Below are 23,998 nucleotides of genomic sequence, written 5' to 3' on the forward strand. Positions count from 1 at the left end.
TATGTGAAACCTCTCTCAGATATTTCTAGATTCTTTCTGCAACCTCCAGATATAAGAGGGCCTGACCTCGATCCTGCCGATCCTACAGCCATGTACGAAGCAGCCAGCAGCAAACAATGCACCGAGTTAGCCCGCTGCGTAGCCAGCTATCCTGCATCGTGCAGGCAGCAAGGCGTAAACGCAGGGGTCACACCTCCCGATTTCATTGCGAGTCTCGTGATTTTGAGCGGTTTTCTCCAAATGCCGGCTCCCGGCCTTGAGTGGGCTATGTGGAGAATCTTCCGCTTTCATTGGAAAACAAAGGAAGCACCTAGCCCGCACAGGGGCAGAGAAAAGCTTGCAGACGTGAAGCAAACGCACCCCAAAGGCGGGGAAATCTGAAGGCAAAGGCAAAGGCAAAGGCAAAGGCAAGTCCCCCCCCCCCCCCCCTTGCATTGCATGTGATGTTCAAAATCTCATGATATTTGAGCATTTGCGGTTGGCCAGCCTGTGACTGGCCCAGGGCGACGAGCAAGCACCGATGGATGCAGCCTGCCAGCGCCGGCGAGCTACATACACGTGCAATGCCCCCATTCCCCCTCCAGGGCATGCAGCCAGCTGCGCTTGCGCACGCCTGCACGGGCTCAGCCGGGTCCGCCACGATCCCATCGTGCCCCGCTCGCCATGACGCTTCATTTTTTTTTTTTTTTCCCCCCTCGCGTTCACACCGCTCCTTTCGCGTCTCAACCAACCTTCACCTTCAACCCCAGGCCTGGCCCCGCCCCGCCCCGCCCCGTGACTGACGGCGCAGGACCGCCAATTCCAACAGGCAGCGGGCCCGGGCGCGGGCGTTGCCCGCCAATGGGAAGAGCGGGAGGCGTGGCTCGGAGCGGCAGCGGGTTCGGGTGCGCGGCGCGGCAGCCCGGAAGGAGCCGGTGGCGGGGGAGGATCGTTGCGCTTGGTGGTGTTCTCGTCAGCCGGCGCCATGGTGAGGCCTGGGGGACCGGGACCGGGAGGCCTGGGGCTGGAGTCTGCGGGGGGGGGGGGCGAGGCTGGAGGGACTCGGGGGGACTGGGCTGGGGGGGCGACTCGGGGGGGCGAGGCGGGGGGGGAGGCTGGAGGGGACTCGGGGGGACTCACTCGGGGACCCAAGGCTGGAGTCTAGGGGGGACTCGGGGGGGGCGAGGCTGGGGGGGATTCGGAGGGGGGCGAGGCTGGAGGCTGGGGGGGACTCGGGGGACTGCCTCGGGGACCCAAGGCTGGAGTCTAGGGGGGACTCGGGGGGGGCGAGGCTGGGGGGGATTCGGGGGGGGCGAGGCTGGAGGCTGGGGGGGGACTCGGAGGGGGGCGAGGCTGGAGGCTGGGGGGGGACTCGGAGGGGGGCGAGGCTGGAGGGGACTCGGGGACCCAAGGCTGGAGGCTGGGGGGGGGACTCGGAGGGGGGCGAGGCTGGAGGCTGGGGGGGACTCGGAGGGGGGACTCGGAGGGGGGCGAGGCTGGAGGGGACTCGGGGGGACTGACTCGGGGACCCAAGGCTGGAGGCTGAGGGGGGGATTCGGTGGGGGGGACTCGGGTGGAGGTGGACGTGGGGGGACGGACACCTAGGATTGGAAGCCGGGGAGGGGCCTGGGTGCTGGGCCTTTGTGGGCATCTGGTGCTGGGGGGCTTTGGGGATGGGGCTGGCCTGGCGAGGTGGGGTGAAGATGTAGGTGGTGGCCCTGTCTGGGTGTGGGGGAGGACGAGACCCTAGCGGGTGCTTGTTGGGAATGGTTTAGTGGCCCAGTGATATGGAGCTGTGATCCGGGACTCTTGGGTTCTTTTTCTGTCTGTGTCAGACACTACTTCTTGGCTCTTGGGCAAGTCGCTTTACTCCTCTTTAGGTGGAGATGATGCTCGGTGCTCAGCAAGTGACCTCCAGGGGCCTGATGTTTGTAAATTGCATTGAGATTCTTGGCTGGATGGTGCTACAGTAAAGCTAGTGTGTAGAACCCTGCAGCACTTGTTACTTTCTGCTACAATACTGCTGTGTTTGCTCATAATGTGAGGACAGGTCTTTGGGGGTAGGGACTGCCTCTTACTCTGTGTTCACAGAGCACAATCAAGATCAGTCCGCTGTGTTTTGTTACTTACCAATAACTGTCTCCCATCTTCCTACTGCATGTGCTCAGTTAGAAGGATACTTAAACTTTTTAATTGATGCTGTTTCAATTGGGATGGTTACCCCCAAAGAACCAGAGGGTTTTATGCTCTCAGTTACCTTAGATCAGTGGGTCTCAAACTTCATTGCATCCTGACCCCCTTCTGATAACAAAAATTACTACATGACCCCAGGACGGGGGACCGAAGACCGAGTGTGGGGCAAAGCTGAAGCCCAAGGGCTTCTGCCCTGGGCAGTAGGTCTTGGGCTTCAACTTGCTGGGGCCCAGGGCCAACACCAGCCTTGATGACCGCATTAAAATGGGATCCCGACCCACAGTTTGAGAACCTCTGCATTATATGGATTGTTTAAAATATTGGTTTCAGAGTAGCAGCCGTGTTAGTCTGTATTCACAAAAAGAAAGAGTACTAGTGGCCCACCTTGATTATCACTACAAAAGGTTTTCTCCCCCCCTCCCCCCCCCGCTCTCCTGCTGGTAATAGCTCATCTTAAGTGATTGCTTTCTTTACAGTGTGTATGATAACACCCATTTTTTCATGTTCTATGTGTATATAAATCTCCTCACTGTATTTTCCACTGAATGCATCCGATGAAGTGAGCTGTAGCTCACGAAAGCTTATGCTCAAATAAATTGGTTCGTCCCTAAGGTGTCACTAGTACTCCTTTTCTTTTTTCTTAAAATATTGATTTAACAAGTTAATATTAAGTCTGCTGGGGAAGTTCTTTGTTGAAAATGGAAATAATGATACCACCTTTGTAAAGTGCTTTATTGATGAAAAGTGATATAGAAAAGATGCTTCTCGTATTTATTTATTTAATTACTGCTACTACTGAATTCATGGAGGGAGATTTACTATCAGAATTTCAGTGTGAAATTGATTGTAAACCAGAGAAGTTCTGTGTTTAGCTATACTGGAAATGAAGTGTCTTAACTATAGACTTCATACATTTGATCACCTCCTCTGTTAATCAGATGGACAGCAGACTAGGTGCGCAGAAATAGCAGGATACAAACATTCTGCAATGTCATCAAGGAGAATTAGGCCTTGCATAAAACAGAATATTTTCGAGAGGGGGAGCAGGAGAGAGGGGCTTTGCCCTCTGAGTTTATTTGGTATTCTGAATGGTGAGGAGAGCTTATCTGTGGCCCTGGACGTGAAGCTTCCTTTATAGTCACAGATTCAGTCTTCGGAAGATCCTGTTTATACACAGAAGGTGCATACAGCATGTGCATGAGGTGATCAGGTAATTAAGTTGGTATTGCAGTAGAAAATAAAAATTAAAAATTGGAGAACCTAATACTATGGGTAAGATGATGGTGCTAGCGAGAAAATGACTTCAAATGAGGAATTAATTATTTATGGTCAATGTAACTGGCATTTGTTAAAGGAAATGAGATATCTGACGCTTTTCTGTAGCAGTGAGGGCAGCTAGATTATAATGGCTTATTTTGCCCTGGGAGGACTTGCAGGTATTTCTAGAATGTACTTGTCCAAATGATCTAAAGATTTAGCACAGACTGTACAAGACAAACCTAAGCAAATGCAGTGTAGCCTGATTTAGGGGGTCCCTTCCAGCCATGTTATGTGTGACTTGTGTGTCTTGGCTAAGCTGCATGGGTCTAGTTGATACTAGTCCTTCTAGTATAATTAATGAGTGTACTCTAAATGTCCACTGAACCCAAAAATGATCTTTTTCTTTTATAGTCTATTATGTCCTATAATGGAGGGGCTGTAATGGCCATGAAGGGGAAAAACTGTGTGGCCATTGCATCGGACAGACGGTTTGGAATTCAGGCTCAGATGGTGACCACAGACTTTCAGAAGATTTTCCCTATGGGAGATAGACTATATATCGGGCTGGCTGGGCTTGCCACAGATGTGCAGACAGTGTAAGTGGAATCTTCTCTTGTGAACACTTGATATTCCTGGTCTGTAGGAAGGGAGTTCATTGTATATCTGTAAAGACACAATGTATGTTACACACAGCTGTTTAGGTAGCATCTTTGCCTGAGCATCAAGACTTCCCTTCTCTGAACCCCACTGCAGTCATTCCTGTTGGAGTTATTCTTGAACCATCCCAAAGGTCTTTGACAACATGCTTCCTCCACAGTGCCAAAGACTAGCGACGTTGGTTGTTGGCTAATTGTGCCCTGCTTTTAAAAAAAAAAAAAAAATCCACTGTGTTCCAAAATCAGAGCTGTGTCTGATTTCTTAAAAGAGCACATGGCAAGTGAGAACCAGATGTCTACATTTGAAGTGCATATCTGCATTCATTTTAAATACATGTGTCCGCATCATGTGTCCATCAGATGTTAATCTCTAGTAGCAAATATTAACCATTGGGAGGGTGGAAGAGATCCTGATGGATGTGATTATAATACGGATTTTGATCTCATCTGCAGTGCCCAGCGGCTGAAGTTCAGGCTGAATCTCTATGAACTGAAGGAAGGCAGACAGATCAAGCCCCAAACTCTCATGAGTATGGTGGCCAACCTACTCTATGAGAAACGGTAAATATCAAACAGCTGAGCGATTCCACAGATATCACTGAAATCAAGGCATGGTTAATGGAGTTAAATTATGACTCTAGAGGAGTTGAGAGGCATGTTAATTTTCCTAGTGTTTACAAAGATGATATACCTATGTTAACTCTGGTAGCTGCACTGGAAATAAAGACTGCTGAACTCCATGTATAGATGGATTCCAACAGTGAATAAACCATACTTTGAGCACAGTTCTGCCAGTTTCTGAAATGGTGCTGAACATGGCTTAGTCCTGTGTACACATGAAGTAAAACTATATTCGGCAGCACCAATTATCAGTAATGGGAAACCTTAATGGAGACATAACTATTGTATGGGTGTCTTACACCAAAGACTTAAGAGCTAGGTCACTGAAGCACACTATGTTTGATACTCACTTGAGAGATGGATAGTTAACAGCATAGAGGGGAAGAGTTTTTGGAATGAAATTGTGTCCCTGGAATTGGTTTCAGTTTGGGTCCAATGTTTAAGGAAAGCTCAGTTGTATCTAGATTCTTACTATCACAAATAACAGTTGCACACTGAGTAACATTTAATTAATAAACAGGAAGCTGCTATCTTGAATCAAAGTGTTCCTGACAGTCGCCTTTTGCATAGAATATTATCAGGGACTTAAACTCTGATTCTTAGAATTGCTAGATCAGGCATTCTGAGTTGGGCAAATTCTCTAACGTGCTGAAATGACCTAGAATTCTCTTCTAGAGCAACTCCCAACAGAACAAATGTAAGATATTTATAAATAACACTCAATTCCAGTTGTACCACATTTCTACTGCTGAAGACTGTTTGGAGGCAGGCCAATGGGATCTAAAGATTCTCCCCCACCACTTAAGAAAACACCAAAACATGATGGTTATGTGCTCATGGATGCAGAGGGCACCTGTTTTTGAAATACAAGGACCACTTACTTTTTCCTGAACCCAGATCAAAAATGTTTGTTCCCTAAAAGTAATGATTTGCCTAAACACCAGAATCTGGAAATCGTAAACAGCTTTTGAAACTTTGACTTCAATGGGGAAGCAGATTATTTCAGTGTGTCTTTTTGTCACTGAAATGTTGCTGAAATAAAAGTCCATTCACAGTTATGTGGTACTAAAACAGAACTGGGTAGTTCCAAACTAATTTGAAAGGCTCCTACTAACACCAGAGATGGAATAAATACTTTCCTTAAACACCTACTGAGTTAGAATTCTGCTGTTACTTCAAATTTATGCATCCTTAGGCTGTTGACTTATGCTTTGCTGTTCACAGGTTTGGACCCTATTACACAGAGCCAGTTATTGCTGGACTGGACCCCATAACTTATGAACCTTTCATCTGCTCTTTGGACCTGATTGGTTGTCCCATGATAACAGATGACTTTGTTGTCAGTGGCACCTGCTCAGAGCAGATGTATGGCATGTGTGAGTCTCTCTGGGAGCCTGACATGGTGAGTGAGGCGGTGGCAAGATCTGTCTAGTGGTTTAACTTCCAAATGATTCTTGGATTTTTTTGAATCCTTTGCTGTTAAATTGGAGAGAGGGAATTCAAGCTACTCCTATTGTATAATAATGCCTCTACCTTGTGAAGTGCTTTGACTACTGATGAAAACCCCTATATAATCTTTAATGTATTTATGTTCATAAACACCCCTGTGAGGTAGGGAAGCATTATTTTAACATATAGGGAACTAAGGCACAGGGAGGCTAAATGACTTGTCCAGTTACACAAGCAGTCAGTGGTGGAGTGAGGAATAGAACCTGGGTCTCCCATGTGCTAGGCCTGTGCCCTAACCCGACAATGGACCATAGAAAAAGTTTTAAGGTAAGTTGTGGCAGAAATATGTGAGATCCTGAGTCCAGTTTCTCCTTGGGCATGGAGAGGGTCAGAGTGTTGCAGCTTGGTGAACTGCCCCAAAACCTAGTAGCTCAGCTATAGAAACCAACTAAAAGACTTTCCCTTCCTCTCTTTTCAGGAGCCAGACCACCTCTTTGAAACGATCTCGCAGGCTATGCTGAATGCAGTGGACAGAGATGCTGTGTCTGGCATGGGTGTGGTAGTCCATATAATGTAAGTATGGCTTTCACAGTCTCTTTCCCTTGGAGAGAAGTGGCAGAGTTAAACACAGAGCCTTAAGTCAGTCAAGGAACGGCTACTAGGCTTGACCTCTGCCCTCCTTCAGTAAGGTCTTGTCTACACTAGATCTTTAAATTTGCTAACATACCTTGCTGCAGGAGCACTGGTGATAATACATTAAGAGTCTAGTACAGCTGCTGTTAGCAGCATTCCCCCCCTCCAGTTGTGATTATTTGCACCCAGGAGGTGCTACTTCAGACTGAGATGAAATAAGTCACTGTAGCACTCAAGATTTCCATGCAGAACTAAAAGCTGCCTTGGCCACCCCTTATGTTCTGTAGTGTCTCAGCTGTTTTGTTAATCAGCGAATTAAGGGAGGGCCTTGTTTAGAGCTCTGTCTGAAACTGTAGTGGAAGAAATGGCTCAGGCTCACCCCTACAGGTTCTGGAGGAGAATGAAGTGTCAATGACCTATTTCAAACCTGTGTCTCTGCACGGATTATGAAGCTAGGAGTTGTGATAGGGAGCCATTTATTCATGGACATCTATTAGAGACAATGTAAATTGGATGCTAACTAGGGAGAGCTCTAAAACTAGGGCATGGCACGTGGGTCTTGCCCACATGCTCAGGGTCTAACTGACCACCATATTTAGGGTCAGGATGGAATTTTCCCCCAGGTCAGAGTGGCAGACACCCTTGGGTTACTTGCAGGTTTAAACTAGTGCAAATGGCAGATTCTCTGTAACTTGAAGTCTTTAAATCATGATTTGAGGACTTCAGTAACTCAGCCAGAGGTTAGGAGTCTGTTACAGGAGTGAGTGAGGTTCTGTGGCCTGCAATGTGCAGGAGGTCAGATTAGATGATCACAAGGGTGCCTTTTGACCTTAAAATCTGTTGCAGCAGCTGTAGGCCAAGCTTACTGTATACACCAGGGACTTCTTGCATCTCTCTAAGCCCCCTGGATGCCAGCTTCCCCTTACCCACCATTCTTACGCTGCAAACAAGAGTCGGGGTGTCAACATGTTAAACTCTCTTTGGAGGATGAGGTATTACAGTGGAAGGCAATAATTAGTGCTATCAACCAGTAGTTTGTTCTATAGCCACCTGCAGAGCTGCTTGAAGCAGCTGGCAAGGGCTCTATTTTCCCCCAGATCAATAGGGTTCTCACCTTTTTAATGCCCAGAACATTTCCTGAAATTTAGAATTGATCAGAGGGGGTGTTGAGTTACTGCATTACATAGAAATGTTCCACCACATTTTTGGAAGGATGAAGTGGTAGTTTGTCTCTCCTCTTGTTGCAGTGAAAAAGACAAGATCACCACCAGGACACTGAAAGCACGCATGGACTAGCCCCAGAAGTTTGTGCTTGTTTCGCATGCCAGGCTATTTTGAATTTTTTAAATAAACTCTCTCCATTATTGTAGTGGGCTTGCTTGTTCTTGTCAATACACTATAGGGAGAGAATGCAGGCTGAATGTAACAAATATACTTATTACAAAATAACTACAGAATCTGGATTTATTCACTCTGCAGTACCCCTCACCACCATGAGAAGGCCTGGGTTTCAGCTATATAGTTGGAACAGAGTTTGCTATCATCCAAGCTGGAGACTGAGAGTAGTGGTAAACTGCTGAAGCTGTTGCTTTTCATGGTATGTAGCAGTGGTAGTTTCATTTTTGCCCAGCTGTGCATACATTCAAAGTGAGATTCTTACAAAACAACTACTAAGGACCTGCTCAGAACAAAATAGTATTTATTTTCAAGGGGGATTATGGCTGTAAAACTGTACTTGGTATTGCAGCAGTAGCAGAGGATAGGAATCTGATTTTGCACAGCTTAGCTACAGTAAAAACAGGCAGACCAGAACTTATTAGACAAGGATGTACACAAACTTTTAATTTTATTTTTTTTTCTGGCTGAGACTCATCTTGTAACATGCATGCATTTCAAAACAGTAAGTTTCTCAAATTGCTCCTAGCAAACAGACAAGCACAGAGGACTTAATTCCTATTTAAAAAAACAAACAGCAGTGAAAATCTAGAATGCTCCATTTTTCGAAGTTTTAGATTAAACTTAATTTATTCACATTTTTTCAGTTGCACTGATTAGCCCCACCACTGATCTGTGTGTAATAGGCTCATTTAACACAGCTCAATCCAATTGCATTTAGTATCATACATCTAAACAAAGAACAGCACAAGATCTGAGTGGTCAACTTAAACCACTAGAATTCATTATACATGTCAAGGAAAGTCAGTCATGGCTAATATCATGGATGCTGGCAAATAAGCTCAGCAAGGAGGACAGGTAGGCAAGTTGGAAATGGTGCATTAAAAAGCAGGAGGGGAGAGTATTGTAATTTGTTTTGAATTAGTTGTAGGATGGTGCAACCAAAGTTGCACACACCTTGACCTTTGTTTATACCACCTAACACTCCAGCCTTCCTACAGCGACAAGTGGGGCACCTCTGCACAGTAAGTATAGGATAGGGAGTCCTTCACAGGTCTGGGCCAGAATATAATTCACCCAGCAAAAGACTTTTCTCCATAATTAGTCTCACTACAATTTTATGCCTCTAGTTTCACCTGGGGTTAGAACACTGATTTGAACTTGAAGGCAGTTTTGATAGCCACTGGCAGGAAAAACAGTCATTCTTTGCCTAGGTGGGCAAATAGCAAGCACCCCTCATTATTAAAAACGCACTTAATTTTTACTGTCAGTAAAAATTAAATCTGAAGTTAGATTTCCTGGAAGTGGAAGAGCAGGCCCTTCATTATGCTGTAAAGTCTGTATCCACCTCGAAAGTGCATTGTTCTACATAAAGAAAATTGCATGCCATCTCTTATTTAAACAACTGGCAGCATCTTGAATATTTTCATAACATCCTTGGTCCTATCCAGTATTCTTAGCTGAAAATTCCAAGGCCATTTGACTCTTCAGGGATTAAGTCAAACACCATTGACCTTTTTTAAGTACACTCCCACCCCCCAGAGCTTCATAATTAGCTAAAGAGACTACAATCAAAGCTAGGGCATCATTAGAGGCACTGTATTAAGGGATAAGTAGAAAAAACTTGATAGAGGGAGGAAACAAAATCATACACATCTTCTCAAAGATAATTCCATAACCTCCCCTGCTTGCTGCTCTTATAGGTGTATGACAAGGACAGACAATCAGTCTGTAAGTGAAAGAAACCAGAGAGTGGCCAGGTAGGGTTAGGCCCAGTGCAGTGAGAGAGAGAAATAGAGAGATGCTCCTGCCCTGATTAATTTTTCCTAAAGTTAGTGGGGTGTGTGCTGGAAGGGAGAACATTCCCTATCTTCCAGTTCCACACTAGCTTTTTTCCTTTTTGCCTAGCATGTTAGCAAAGAGACTTTCCTGCCATTTGGCTGGAGTCTCTTAAGTGATCTGCTCTTAAGAGTTTATTCTACAGCTCTAAAGACTGCATCTTTTTCCATGTGAGCTATGGTTTTAATTGCAATGCACTTCAGTGTAACAGGATCTGGGAGGGCACATGCTACAGGCAGAAGTATATCTACATTCAGCAACCTAGAACACAGTCAGATTGAAACTAGATAAAGCTATTACAGGCAGTTGTAAAAAATTGGGGGGGGGGGGTGCAGGGTGTTTAAATATTTGAACTCAAGAGAATAAAGATTCTATATCAAGATTAAAAACAAAAGCAAAAGTCCCTTTTAAAAACAAATCAAACATTTGCAGCTTCACCTCTTAGAGTAACAAAAAAATACTGTCTAGAAACAAAATTAGCATTTAACATAATGCTACCTCTCAAAATGTAAACAATATACAAACTGCTTATGTTAAACAAAGTTATACCTGGGTAATACATCTTTAAATGATAAAATTGCATTTAGTTTTTTATATATATACACACACAGTATGGCAATAAAAATGGCAAAATGGGTAAGTGCTGAAGTGAATAGATATTTTTAGGGCTTTTATACCACTTGAGGCATTGAGACAACCAAATGGGGTCTAATAGAGGATTCTTTGCTCCCTATCTAGAGTGGGAAAAGAAATCACAAGGTCTTAAATCCTTAGTGTCATGTGTTTTGTAACATTGGCTGCAGGAACTACTAGTTTTGATTTCAGCTCTTTACCAAGTTCCAGCGAATCAGTTTTTTGCCCCAAGTTACATAAACTTCTTCCTTTGACGGTCTTTGGGTTGCCCACTTAAAATATACCACTGCAGAATGGCTGCAGTTTACTTCCCTATTTACCGTAATTTAAAAAAAAAAAATTGCATATTTAAGTCTAGCATACTAAAGTTTCAAATAATTTCCCACAAGGAGAATGGCAAACTTACCAGGCCAAAATTGTAGGTTCAGGACTTTTTAAACTGTCAAGAGTAAAACGCGAATGGTATTTAATTCCTATTTCACGGACAACATAAGTGCATTTTTTGTTTAGAGGAAAGCAACCAATATCCTCCTCCACCCCTCTATGTTTTCTCTTTGATTTGTGGTATTGTTAGCCGAACACCCTAAGACGTGCGAGAATCTTATCAGGGTGCCAGACAATAGCATGTTAGTTCCCCAAATTTACACAAAAACAAGACAATGGATTACAATGGCATAAAAAAATTTGTCCCCCATCAAAGGGAATGACCCATGAATGAACAAAAAGTTTCATGTCCCATTAAAACCAATGATTTGTTTTAGACCTTTTTTAAACACTATTTACAATGTACTCTTCTAAACCTAGTTTTCAGTCTTGACAAATCCCGTCATTCCCCTATGCTGGGGGCAGCGGAATTATGTCAGGAACGTGGATTAAAATAGTCACCCCACATTCAGAATCTAATCACAGCTAGCATTAGTCTAGTTAGTTACCAAGACACGATGAGTACCACCGATTCTCTCTCAACAGGACCAAATCGACAGAGCAAACTAGCACATGACACACACATTCTAACAGCTTATTCCTGAAACAAAGGCATTTGTGAAAACAGTTTCAAGGCAGATAAGCAACTTATGTCAACTGCAGGGTCTCTTCAAAACGGCTAAATCCTGCTTAAAAAAAAATACACATACCTGTTCTGCAGCAGAACAAATTAAACTTACAGCAACTTCGACAAGCTTGGCTGTGAAAAATATTACAAGCGTTCTGGAGACAAATAGGACATAATTCAAATTTCTTACGGGGAAAAATATCTGGAGTCAGTGTTCAGTCATTTATGCCCATTGACTCACTCTACCAGCTAGAGTTATGGACCTGGAGCAGAGCAGAGCGTAGACAATTACAACTCAAGTTTGGAGTCCTTTGTGTTGAGCAGTGGAACCGGACACACATCCAACTCGTTACAGTCACAACTCCAGACTGACAGCAATTTACATTTCTCAAGCTGCACTTCATGTTGGGTGGGTTGGTTTTTTAAACCTCTTCTCAGGCAAGAATTCAAGTACTTGTAACAGAACTGGACGAGTTAGGAAGACTCTGAACATTAGCTAGATTAACACTGGCAGAACTGTCCTGCGTCAGCTCTATTTTAGATTTAACAATTGTCATTTTTTCTAGACAGCCAAATGTAACCCCAAACCCACAGAAGAAGTTAACATGATTTTCTTTTTCAGTGGAGTCTTCCCAGGCCTATCTTAAGCACGATGGTTGTGTGGCTATCCAGTATTTTTCATTCTACTTTTTAGCTTCTATGAGTTATGCCTTAAGTGACCATCTTTGGTAGATGCTCATTTCCCTCGTCTTCCTTGTGACGTTAATTTCTTAAGAAATTTCTTAACGCCCCCACAAAAAAAGGTGCCCAGCCTGAGTTTACCTAGTTAAGGTTCAGCAGCTCCTCAACATTTTCATCCTCAAAATGGCAAACTACTCCCCCCCCCCCCTCCCGGCCCCGCCTCTGACCGAGAAGGAAATAAAAGGGTTTGTACAGCTTCCTGTTAAAAAAAACCTGTCCATTAAAAAGAACAGCAGTTTGTGGAATTAGGCATTGCTTCTCCTCTTATTTAACACAAGCTACAGGTTACAGCTCCCCCTTTTAAACAGCTATTCGTGGTATCCTTACTGGCATCTCTTGATCAGAGAGGAGAAAGTGTCATTATGAACAGCGGTGCTGCAGCAATTAGATTCTCTTTTTTAAAAAAAGCCTCAAATCTCTATTTGGGCATTTCTGTAACAAAATGAAAAAAGCCACTTTTCCACCTGGGTCAAGTGGAATATTTGAGACTGCACCTAGATTAGTTTCCTGTAAATCATACAGTGCCACACGCTCACACTCACTCATCCCCCACGTGCTACACAGTGTCTGTTTTAGTGTGTCAGGCCGTGTTCTCTGCTCGGAAGTAGCCCCTCTTCTCTTCCTTTCTGGCTCAAGGTAGAAGGTGACTATGTCAGGATATTGGACATAAATTCATTGAAGCGTTTAGAGTACTGCTCCGGATTCACTGTGGAGATCTCCGCCCCAGCCTGCAATGCACGAAGGACAGATTAAGGCACAGGGCGGCTCTGATCTTTGGGGAGTTACAAGGCAGCACCATGGTAGCTGCAGGGGACTGTTCATAACTGCATGCTAAGCCCAGGGGAGTGAGGAGACAGCAGGAGGTTACTGCACCAGCATAGCCAGGCACCAAGAATCACACAAACAAGAATCTACAAGTTACATCGGTTCCAAGCTCCATGACAGCTGGACTCCTGACCTGAAGCAATTTGCTTTTAGTCTAAGTCTGGGGCTCTACTCAGGAGATGGATGCATGGCATTTTATTCATTGTTTTTAGAGGCGGGTCTGGAAGGAATATCAAAGGCTGCATATCCTACCCATGTGCCAGCTCTTTTCAAGCCCTGTTTGGTAGTGACCTAAAGTTACTGCCTGATGGCCGTTTGGTGACCTAGGCAAAGCAAGTTGCTGGGCGTCAGTCCACTTTTCGTGATTCAGGGTCACATGTTGGTAGTCTGAGCAGAGAGGGGGAAGCCAATAGGCCAAGGAGCTTGATCTCTCCTCTCATCCTAGAGGTGAATCTATCCAGGTCAACTCTGAGGCATGTTGGCTGTGGTGTAACTGTTCTGGGGATGGAAGACTGCAATGATCAGGGCCGGCAAGCTAGCACCTTGCCCAGCACTAGTCACTTGGGGAAAAGAGCAAGAGATCTGGCTAATGAAACTTTCCCTCAGTGGTCTGGCCCAGTAGCTTAGTGTCTGTTTGTATTGCTAAGAGAGGGAGACTTGAGCTTTTTGATCCCTGAGTCAGCGACAACAGGACAGGAGGCTCAGCCCTGGTGAACACATTAATGAGGGATACCACCAGGTTAGGGATCAGTTCTGTTACAGACGGAAGGATCTCATGGGTGGTGGGGAATTTTCAGGCCCCTGAAAAACTGGTTTTTAGCAATTATTCAAAATGTCAGCACCATAAAAAAAAAAAAAAACACACATACAAACGAGAGAGACCCGGAAACACCCCCCTCTTCCCCCAACTTCTCAGAGGAGAGACCTGCTTACCCCATGTTTCACTGTTTTGGCAGCATGTGCAGCTTTCTTTTTTGCATCGTACGGCGTAAGAATGTCTATAATGGCCATGAAATATACCTCCTTCTTAGGGGCACCTGAGAAGACACAAAAGTCTCTTTAACACACTCCCAAGCTACATCAGCAGGGCTTGAATAACCACCTGCAGCCACCTCTATTAATAGAGTAAATAAATCTGCTTTAATGTAATTAGCAGGCAGGGGGAGAAGCAGATTGTAAGAGGTAGAACAGAGGATCTACCAGGAACATCAGAGCAGAGGCCCACATACCCTCTAGAAACATCAACATCCCACACTGAAAGCCTTGTTTCCATGGAGTTTAAACATTTAACATTAACAGCAAGGGAATTGAACATCCAAGTGGACTGGTTCCCAGGAGAGGGTCTGGGTTAGTTCTCGCTACACATACCCCACCCAAAACAGGACACCTTTCCTGCCCCTCCACATAACAAGACTCCTCCTCACTCACTGTCATGGCTTTTCATGGCATACACGTCGACTGAAGGGTCAAACTCCCCAGGCCCAAAGAACCGCGGGAAGTTGAGGAGGTTGCCGGGGCTGTCAGGTGGGGTCCCGTAAGAGCCAATAGGGTTCCCGCCAATGCCATCGTTCTCACACTCCTCGTCCTCGGCCCGATCCTCCACGTCCATCTCCTCCTGCTCTGCCCGGTCAACATCGTGAATGCCCACCAGCAGGCTGTAGTCCATGATCTTCAGCTGAGCTAAAAACTGGGAGAAGGGAGCAACAAAACCACAGGGACATTCTCATGAGCCAAAGCTACCTAGCCCTCAGCACGCACTGCCTCCAGCGATCACGGTCTTGTGGCTAGAGCAGAGTCAGAACTCTGGGTATGTACCTGGCTTTGGGATGTCGTGAGACTTGCTCCAAGGACATATATCAGCTGGCAGTAGGGCTGGGAACAGAACCCAGGAATCCTGGCTCTCAGCCCCCTGCTCTGACCGTTTCTAGCTCAGTTGTGAATGCTTAATGGTTTCGATGGTTTGAGGTCCTTGCATGGAAAGGGGTTACTTAGCTGGAGGAGGGTGTTAGTGTGTCTATATAAATGTGATCCCATCAAGATACCCAACCATGATAAAACCAGCTGGCTGCACCATCAACATGGAGAGGAGAAAACACCTCTGCATTTTGAGCAGAGACAGCCAGTGACCACCACAGTGAGTTTGATCAAAGGACTGCAGCACTGGGAATGGCCTGCTGTTTCTGTTGAGGGCCATCTGAAAGACAGCTCAAGTACAGTCAGTCTCTCATCTCTCAAACACTCAGGGGATAGATGCTGCATTGCTTCCATCTGGCAGGAAATCAGTCCAAATGTTTGCAATGTGTGGTACAGGCGGTTGGCTACCTATAGCGAGCCAGCGGGACCGAGGGATGTTGCTAGTTTAGAAATGAAGGAAGAACACATCAGGATGGGGAGAGGATCGTGACAGAAAAGATCTAACAGCAGGATTGACCTAAGTCAGCTAACCAATGTGGAATCAGCCAGTGGGGCCTTCTAAGATGGAACTCCAGAGAGGTTGCTGGAACATTTGCATCTTGGATCCAGTAGGCGGATAGCATTTGATGCACAGAGTTGGGCCAATGTTGTATGAGCCAAGAGAACCACCTAGTGTTGGACACAGAGAGACCGGACAAGAAAATAGCTGAACCACAGGCCTTGGGCTACTGGGTCAGATGAGTATTCCTATAGCACCCAATGTATTCACTGATGCATTCTGATTGGGAGGAGACAAGAGGTTCTCTCTGCCCTGTTCTTCCTTGTCATTTCCCAGTCTCCTCCATAGCAACTGCAATAGAGGATGCATACTTTAAAAATAACACAGCTACTGTACCATTTGGGGAGGGGGAGGAGGGTAAGATACGGACGGACTGTGGGGTCACAAAACCCAGCTGTCTGAGCCCCCTGTTCATGGCAACAATCTGAGCCCCAACTCTACCTCCACGTCCCGCTTTAGCTTTTCGAGGAAGTTCTTTTTACTCTCTTCTCCAACGTGGAGCTTCTGGCCTTCATTCAAGAAGTCGTTGTCTTTGAACGTTGGCAAATCCTTGGCCTGTGAGATAGAGGACTACGTTAGATATCCTGAGCCGAATGCCAATGGCCACAGCTATTGGCGGGTCCATTCTTTTGCAAAATATCAACTGGATCAATATGACAATGGAAAACAGAGGAAGCTGCGTTGACTTAATCTTCTAAAGCAAGAGATTCGCTTTTTCCCATACGCCTGGAAATGGCATGGAGCAAGACACCTGGATTTATCAGCAAGTCCGTTTGCTTGCCTCCAGCTTGGAGGGAAGAGGAGGGTGGAGGCAACAGAGATACCAATAGCAGCTCAGTTTCAAAGGCTGCCAAGAATATTTGCTTCGGGCTGAAAGCTTGATCAACAGTCTCAGCCAAGGAGGGGCTAGCCAACCCCACAAATAGAAGAAAAATCCATGTGGTTGTTTTCAGATTAGAAAATCTTGAGACAAGTGCTCCTCTCCCCCAATCATTACATGAAAATCAATCCACTGCATTTTGAGGACTTTGTAATGGGGACCAAGTGTTTCTGCAATGTAAGTGCTTCTCATGGATATTAAAGAAATTAAGTTTCACAAACTCTTTGCATGTATAGCTGGGAATTACATTCTTTAGTCCTTAGAGTGGCATGTAAATCCATGGCAATTTATATAAGTATTATGTGGTGTCACACAAAGCCACATCAGACAAGAAATCATAGTTACACCACATAGGGAGTAACACCACATAACCAGGCACAACAGGGCAATTGTAAGGTGGGGTTAGATTATACCCAGATATTGGAGATTTAATTTTGAAAAGGAAATTCTCAGTGGCTTGTGCAAGAGATCTGTAACTTTTTGGGAGGCTACTGTGTAGACAGGAGAGGAAATCTTCCAGGATCCCTCCAAGGTCTCCACTCAAAGACCCTGTGATCAAGCAATCCAGCCTTCCAGCCCAGCCTTCCTGCTTGAGTGAAGTGCTGCTCCCTAAATCGTCATGACAGCTCCAAAAAATTGAAACAAAAGAAGTGTGGCCTTAACCAGGTGTGCTCAGCTCTACTAAGTGGCTTTGTTACATCCCATCCCCCTGGACCATACCTACTGCAAACCCTTATGCGTGTGCTTCAGTTTACTACCATGAGGCGTTCAGTTGATTTCAATAGTACTATTCATGGCAGTAACATTAAGCATGGGCATAGGGGTTTGCAGGACTCGAACCTTAGGTTGAAAGCTCTGTAGAGAAGGGAGTCAGGACCAGATTTACAAAGAGATTTAGGCACCTAAAGATGTAGGTAAGTGCTTAGTGGGATTTACCAAAATGCCTATCCCCGGTAGGTGTCTATCTCCCAATCTGGCCCTTTGGCTTCAGATTGGCCTGTGAGATACCTGGCACGCTGAGGGTAATAATGGGCAACATTTCTGGAAGAGCCGACATCACACTGACTTTCAGTGGGACTTAGGCACTTCTGAAAATGTACCCTATATGAAGGTATTATTAGGTACCTCCTTTGGCAGAGCCAGTAGCCTGGCAAACAAGGGCACCAGGTTGTACCACACCTAGACTGTCAGGCAAGCCCTTTGCTTTTTTGTTAATATTTTATTTTGTGCCACAACAAGATAAACCATTGCACAACCTTTTGGGGACTAACACACAGTTGCTATAATGGAGAATTTGAACTAGCAGTTCAGCTTGTCACCAGGTTTCACTGTTGGTTAACCCTTTGGTATGAAGACACAATTAGCTGGCCAGCCCCCTTGTAAGCACCGCTGGGAGTGAAATGTTGTTCCTGCACAGTAAAGTAGCAGTATCATTCATACCTTTTCTTTGTCACTTGCTTCCCTGGAGACTGTTGAGCCCTGATAAGAACAAAAGAAATGGGACACAATTCACCATGAGCAGCCATCAGCAGAATTTAAATTGACCATCACAAGGGGTAAAAGTACAAGATTCAGTTTATTTTTTTAAAATGCTTCTTTGCTCCTGATGAAGAGGTAACCTCACAAAAATGTATTTTGAAAACATCATATAAAGGCAGCAGACAATGGTCTGAGCTGGTTGGAGAATGTGTTCCCTTTTCCCTTGTTTGCGGTCTCTCTGGTACTATATCCCGTAATTTGACCAATGCAATGTGTTGCCCTGATTTTAAAAATATATGTGATCGAGAGGAGAGAGACCTGCACCTTCCTGTGAATCATCTGGTCCTGGATATTATAGGATATTATAGAATCTGAGCTAGATGGCCACCAATCTGATTCAGTACGTGAATCCCTCTCTCACCACAACCCATGCTTTGAACAGTGAGGATGAAATCCTGGCCCCAGTTGAAGTCAATGACCAACCCCCTTGAGCCAGACTCGTACTTCCACACTTTCAAGGCTCAACTTTCTCACGTCCATGACAACAGACCACATGGTTTCTCTCTGCATTAGCACCTCCAGGAACTACACAGCTGCAAAAAGCTTCTGACCTTTGCTTTATGAAATGCAGCTCACGCTACACTGTGAAGAAGTGGATTTTATCTCAATAGTATGCATCTCTCTCTCCTAGTGCAGACAAGGCAGGATAAAAAGACACAATGAACCTTAGTGACGTGCTATCAAAAGGAAAGTGAATACTTTGGTTCAGTATTGTTTGGCCCTTAAAGTAATCCTGCCTTGGCCACAAACTGTAGGAGATAAAACACACTGTGCCTAGAACTTCCTAGCCTCGGAATTCAGCAGTTACAGAAGTCAACCAGCAGGCTCTTTGAAAGTGAACTGCAAAGGAAGGATACCTTGTGTCTGCCCTTTTCTACTCTTTTATGTTGTATAAAGGGAACCTCAATATTAGAAGTACCAGTCCCAGCTGCACTGCTGGAACGGAAGGACTGTCAAGCTTTAGTGGACGAGGAAGGTCCTGGATCTGAGTTATGGGACTTATTCAGATCTCTTCCCTCTTCAACTAGGGGCTGGCACAGATGCCACTCATGTTTCAGCCTAAAGAGATGTCCTCATCCAGGTCCACCAAAGCTTGACAAAGTCCTTCAGCAAAAAGGGAAGCCAGGACCTCGTCGATCTAGTGTGAAAAACAATTTAAGAATGCTTCATAAAGCAACAGGAAGGGAGTCCTATACAGGGAGAGGTATTTGTTTTTAAAACTCGTCTCACTGACCATGTATGGACTGGCTGCTTTCAGAGCCTTACCTTCAGATCATACTTCCGATGCACAGTCAACCTGTGACTAAATACGTTCCTGGTGACTACCATGTAGGTTTCCACTCCATCCACGGTGAGTCTGTACATGCCTAGGAACTGGGGGAGAAGGGTGTTCCCATGGCATTCCACTATAAACTGAAAGGGTGAGGAGGGGGGAAAAAAAAGTCACACTACAGGTCTCCAGTAGCGCACATGGTCAAAGAGAAGCTAAGCATCTACCTCCAACTAAGAATGGGGCTTTTTAATGGCCATCCTATACCTCTGCTCAAGGGAGGCAGAAGGACACACATTAAAACACAGCGGAGCGGCAGAATGGAGTGGCCATTTCCATGCACAGCAGCTGACCCAGATTACCATTTTCCCCTCTGCAAAATAGCATTTTCCTCTCCTTATCCATCTGGAAAGCTTTTCTAATCCAATGTGGAACCTTAAGAAGAGGTCTCGATTTACAGCTTTCAAGCACTGGCAAGCCTGCAGGGCAGGGATATTTACATTGTTAGGAGGGCCAAGCCTTTGGGGGAGAGGTGAAGTTAAAAATCCCATTGTGCTCCCAAAGCAACAGAAGACAACCTGTGGCCACTGGCAACATCCAGTCTCTAACCGTACAACCTCCCCTGCGCGAAGGCTGCCGGCGAGCTGTAGCTGAAGCTATGGCCATTCCATCTGAATCCAAGGGCTAGTCTCAATTCATCAGACGTGCCCCTAAGGCGTTATCCGCCACCCTCTCCTCAGGGTTCTAGACTCACCGTACCTGATGGTACTTCTTTAGTATGTTGTGCATCTCTGCTACATCTTCACTCGACACTGCCTTAATGACAAACCTCCTGTCGTAGGTGGTCAGGAAACGGGCCCCGCATCGACCTTGGCTGTCGCTGTTCACTGGAGCACTTCGTGTTACAGAGTTCTGAAGGATAACAATGGGGAGGAGAGAAGAGGTTTGATCTTATTAGAGGAGATGGTAACGAGCTGCAGGCCCCCCTTTTAAAGCCAAGGCATCAGCTCAACCGGTCCAGCGGTTCTCTACCTTCTCAATGGGATAAACAGATTTCAGTGGGACAGCCTTTTTATTCTGTTTGTACAGCACCCTAGCACTTAGTACTTAATATTCTGGTCCATGACTGGACCTCCTAGACTCTACGGTAATACAAATAATGGGAGCTGTTGGATGCTCAACACTTTTAAAGGCAAGGCCACTTATTTAGGTGCCTAGATCTGGGATCTAGCACCCTGATTTTAGGCCTCCATCTGTAAAAAGCTTGCCCATCAATTTGTTAACACATATTTAATGCCAGTGATTAACACACGTTTTGAAGCAAGGAAGTCTTTGCTAAAGAGTCATCATCTCTCACCCCTTCAGTGATGGTGCAAGGACTCACAACACATATGGTCAGAGACTCCTTCAAGTTCCTCCAGTAAAACCAAGGCCAGCCAGACTGGACATTCCTGATACATCCAGGGTATAAAAACAAGTAGGAATAAAGGGTTTTTAAAAAATGTCACTTTCTTGATCCATCGTAAAGCAGCAAAAAACTGGCACACACCTAACTGCTTAGAAATCCTCTGCAGGTCACCTTTGACCCAAAAGCCATTCCCTGCTATTCTTGTTCTTGAGAGTTTGACCAAAGGGCCTAGAGAACAGAAATACTGATTGTTCTTCCAACATGCAAGAGGAGCTCTCCTTTATATTCCTGTCCCCACCCTTAGGAACAAGATGTAGCCGCTTCTCTCAATCCTCACTGCAAGATTGGAAAATCCAAACGGAACTGCCGAGTCGAGTAATCCATGACAATTATGTTCTGCGACAAGGGTGCAATTAAATTGTTTCATCCTTTGACCACACCACTTAATGAACAGCCTCACGTCCTAATGAAACACAATACAGTGGAGTGCTAGAAATGTGGAGACTGCAATTTACGTAGTAGCCACAGAAGACACATCTATTCTAGGCTGTTTTCGCTACCCCTTAAAGATTCCCAGCATTGTGATCTTAGTCCGGTTTTGCTGGTGATAGCTGAAGTGGGGGACAGCCAGTGTTCTGGTGGTTGCCAGGGTTTTAGTCATCATGCCATCTATACACAGGGAGCAGGGTTATATGATGTGGTGGTCAAAATGCCAGCAGATGGTCTACATTAGCACTTTCACCACTACTGCACCAGTGCGACATTTTTAGAAGTCTAGTGTAGTGAAACCATTACAGAAAAAGCTTCCTTGGTGTCTTTATTACGATAATTTATATTGTGGTAGCACCTTAAAAGCCCAAGCCCCATCCTACAAGGCACTGTACCAACACAAAAAGAGACAGTCCCTGCCCCAAAGAATCATAGAATATCAGGGTTGGAAGGGACCTCAGGAGGTCATCTAGTCCCACCCCCTGCTCAAAGTAGGACCAATATAATGTAACGATTGGGGGAGAGGAGCTCTTGTCTCAAGATTTTCTAATCTGAAAACTACCACATGGATTTTTCTTCTATTTGTGGGGTTGGCTAGCCCCTCCTTGGTTGAGACTATTGATCAAGCTTTCAGCCCGAAGCAAATATTCTTGGCAGCCTTTGAAACCGAGCTGCTATTGGTATCCCTAAATGGCCCCCTCAAGGATTGAACTCACAACCCAGGGTTTAGCAGGCCAAAGCTCAAACCTCTGAGCTATCCCTCCCCCCTAAAACTTGCAGTCTAAGCAACCTTGGCAGGTAACAGACTGTAATCTTCTGTTCTGATCTTTCCCCATTTCTCTTTGCTGCATGCCTGTAGCTGAGCATTTGGTCTAAGCGATCATACCGACATCCTCCTCAATCCATAACGAGTTAACATAACGAGCTTTTGTCACTTCGCCCTTACCCATTACTGCAGTGTCCCCTTGCTGCAACTGCTCTGCAAGAACAGCTGGTTTGCACCTTTCCCGCTTCTATCATCGTACCATGTGTATGTGCTGGGCACTGCACATACGCACAGGAAGAGACTGTCCACGACCCACTGAACTCGCTACTCAGAGAGAGAGTGAGGAGGGATTGTCCTCCCCATTTCACAAGCTGGACAGTTCAGGCACAGAGAGATGAATTGACTTGCCCAAGGTCCAACAGAGATTCTGCGGCAAAACCAGGAACCGAATTCTGATCTCTCTTCTAGCTACAAGGCCATCCTTCCTCTTTTAAAGATCAACTCCCCCCCGCCCCCCCACACATTGTTTTATGTATATGAGCAAAATCTTCATTTTATTAGACTCTGAAGCATTCCATTTTATTTTGCTATGGTCTTATATCTACCCACACAAGCTAAACCTCACACCTGTATGTGTGCTTCGAAATGCACATCGGGATGAAGGATGCTATGTTGCCAAAAGCACGTGTGCTTTTCTGGATACCAGTTACAGACAACAACATCCCATATTTTTATGCCAGTAATTACTACTGCTCTCTCTCCTCCATTCACGGAGCTTTTTTAAAGCATACCAGCAGAGGGAGCCTGCTCTTCTGCTCCTGTGGAGCATGGGACATGGAGGCAAACAGAGCCTGCTGTGAACTACGGGGGTTTCCAGTTGCAAACTAAAAAATAAGCTGAGAGGAGAGATTTTTCATTTTCGAACGAAGCATTTAAATGCACCTCACTTTAATGCAGAAGGGGAAAAACTCACTTCCTGCCAATGGCCTTGAAACCATCAGGGAAAGCAGGGAAGGGAGAGGGACATGGGGGATTGCTTCTTGCTGACATTTGCAGCTTAGTAGGTGCTGTGTGGGCTAACACGCATCATCTCAAAAAACAGAGCAGTTGCCACCATCAAGCCCATTTCCCCTTTTTTAGAGGGGACAAGAAGTAGAAATGCCAACCATTTGTAGTCATGTAGAGATCCTGTCGTGACGCTCTTTTTTACTTTATTCTCTCTCCCCCATAGAGTAGGGATGATAAAAATGTAGCTTCCTGGGCAAATTCCCACTCAAATAATTACATTCTACCTGCCTGAAACCCCACTGAAATTTCAAATGAATGCAGCATTCTTTACGTCCTGTCTGACATGGCCTCAGTCCAATGGAGTGCTGCTAAACAGCTGACACTGTCCCACCCCAGAGACGGGAGAAAGGATTCCTGTAGAGTGACGGGCACTACATAAATGACAGATTAGGCAAGAGAGGGAAGTGACGCAATAATGGTGTTCCCAGATAGGTTACTCTGTATTACTCAGAATCACTTCCTAAGAAATGAGCATCTAGGCTACATAAAAACATGCTAAGGCAGATTAGCCACAGGACAAAAATAACAACGGCGAGAAAGCGGCTAACAAACAGATGTAAGAGGCACGTTGAATTGTGCGAAGCCAACACCCACACAGTTATTTCTTACAGCCAACCCGCTACGCATCAGCTGGAGTTCGGATAGCTTTGTCCAACCTTCTGCCTCAAGATCTGGATAAAGCCTGGCACGAAATCATGCCAATGGGCTAGGCGACAGCACTTCCTCTGCCAGTACAAGGCAATCACTGTACAGAGAATGTCTGACAGCAGGAGGGGAAAAAAATAAAGGCTGGCATAGTCCATACCACCGAAAGGAGCGACTAGTCATCT

The 23,998-nt window shown here is 45.4% G+C and overlaps 2 protein-coding genes across 3 annotated transcripts in view; one reads left to right on the forward strand and one right to left on the reverse strand.

Annotated features, from left to right (window-relative positions):
* Positions 1–851: 851 nt before the first annotated feature.
* On the forward strand, positions 852–8,160 carry PSMB3 (proteasome 20S subunit beta 3). The gene is made up of 6 exons (XM_073326012.1): positions 852–967; positions 3,844–4,028; positions 4,542–4,649; positions 5,934–6,111; positions 6,637–6,731; positions 8,039–8,160. Exons 1-6 carry the CDS (start codon positions 965–967, stop codon positions 8,085–8,087), a joined length of 618 nt encoding a protein of 205 aa, XP_073182113.1. The 5' UTR covers positions 852–964; the 3' UTR covers positions 8,088–8,160.
* Positions 8,161–8,604: 444 nt separating this feature from the next.
* The window catches only part of LOC140903958 (phosphatidylinositol 5-phosphate 4-kinase type-2 beta), a 49,537-nt gene continuing 34,143 nt past the window's right edge, over positions 8,605–23,998 (reverse strand). For both annotated transcript variants that reach the window (XM_073326010.1, XM_073326011.1), the window contains 7 exons: positions 20,197–20,349; positions 19,434–19,580; positions 18,069–18,107; positions 16,190–16,303; positions 14,704–14,962; positions 14,209–14,312; positions 8,605–13,178 (listed from right to left, as the gene is read on the reverse strand). In XM_073326010.1, coding sequence (XP_073182111.1) covers positions 13,098–13,178; positions 14,209–14,312; positions 14,704–14,962; positions 16,190–16,303; positions 18,069–18,107; positions 19,434–19,580; positions 20,197–20,349 — 897 coding nt within the window. In that variant the 3' untranslated portion in view covers positions 8,605–13,097. The remainder of the gene's footprint in view (positions 13,179–14,208; positions 14,313–14,703; positions 14,963–16,189; positions 16,304–18,068; positions 18,108–19,433; positions 19,581–20,196; positions 20,350–23,998) is intronic.

Source organism: Lepidochelys kempii, chromosome 27 (assembly GCF_965140265.1).
Source record: "Lepidochelys kempii isolate rLepKem1 chromosome 27, rLepKem1.hap2, whole genome shotgun sequence".
In the NCBI taxonomy this organism is placed as follows: Eukaryota; Metazoa; Chordata; order Testudines; family Cheloniidae; genus Lepidochelys; species Lepidochelys kempii.

Excerpts from the sequence above, each read along its gene's own strand:
- PSMB3 (XM_073326012.1), top strand. Across the intron at positions 6,112-6,636 it reads CTCTCTGGGAGCCTGACATG|GAGCCAGACCACCTCTTTGA; the intron begins GTGAGTGAGGCG and ends CTCTCTTTTCAG. Across the intron at positions 6,732-8,038 it reads GGTGTGGTAGTCCATATAAT|TGAAAAAGACAAGATCACCA; the intron begins GTAAGTATGGCT and ends CTCTTGTTGCAG.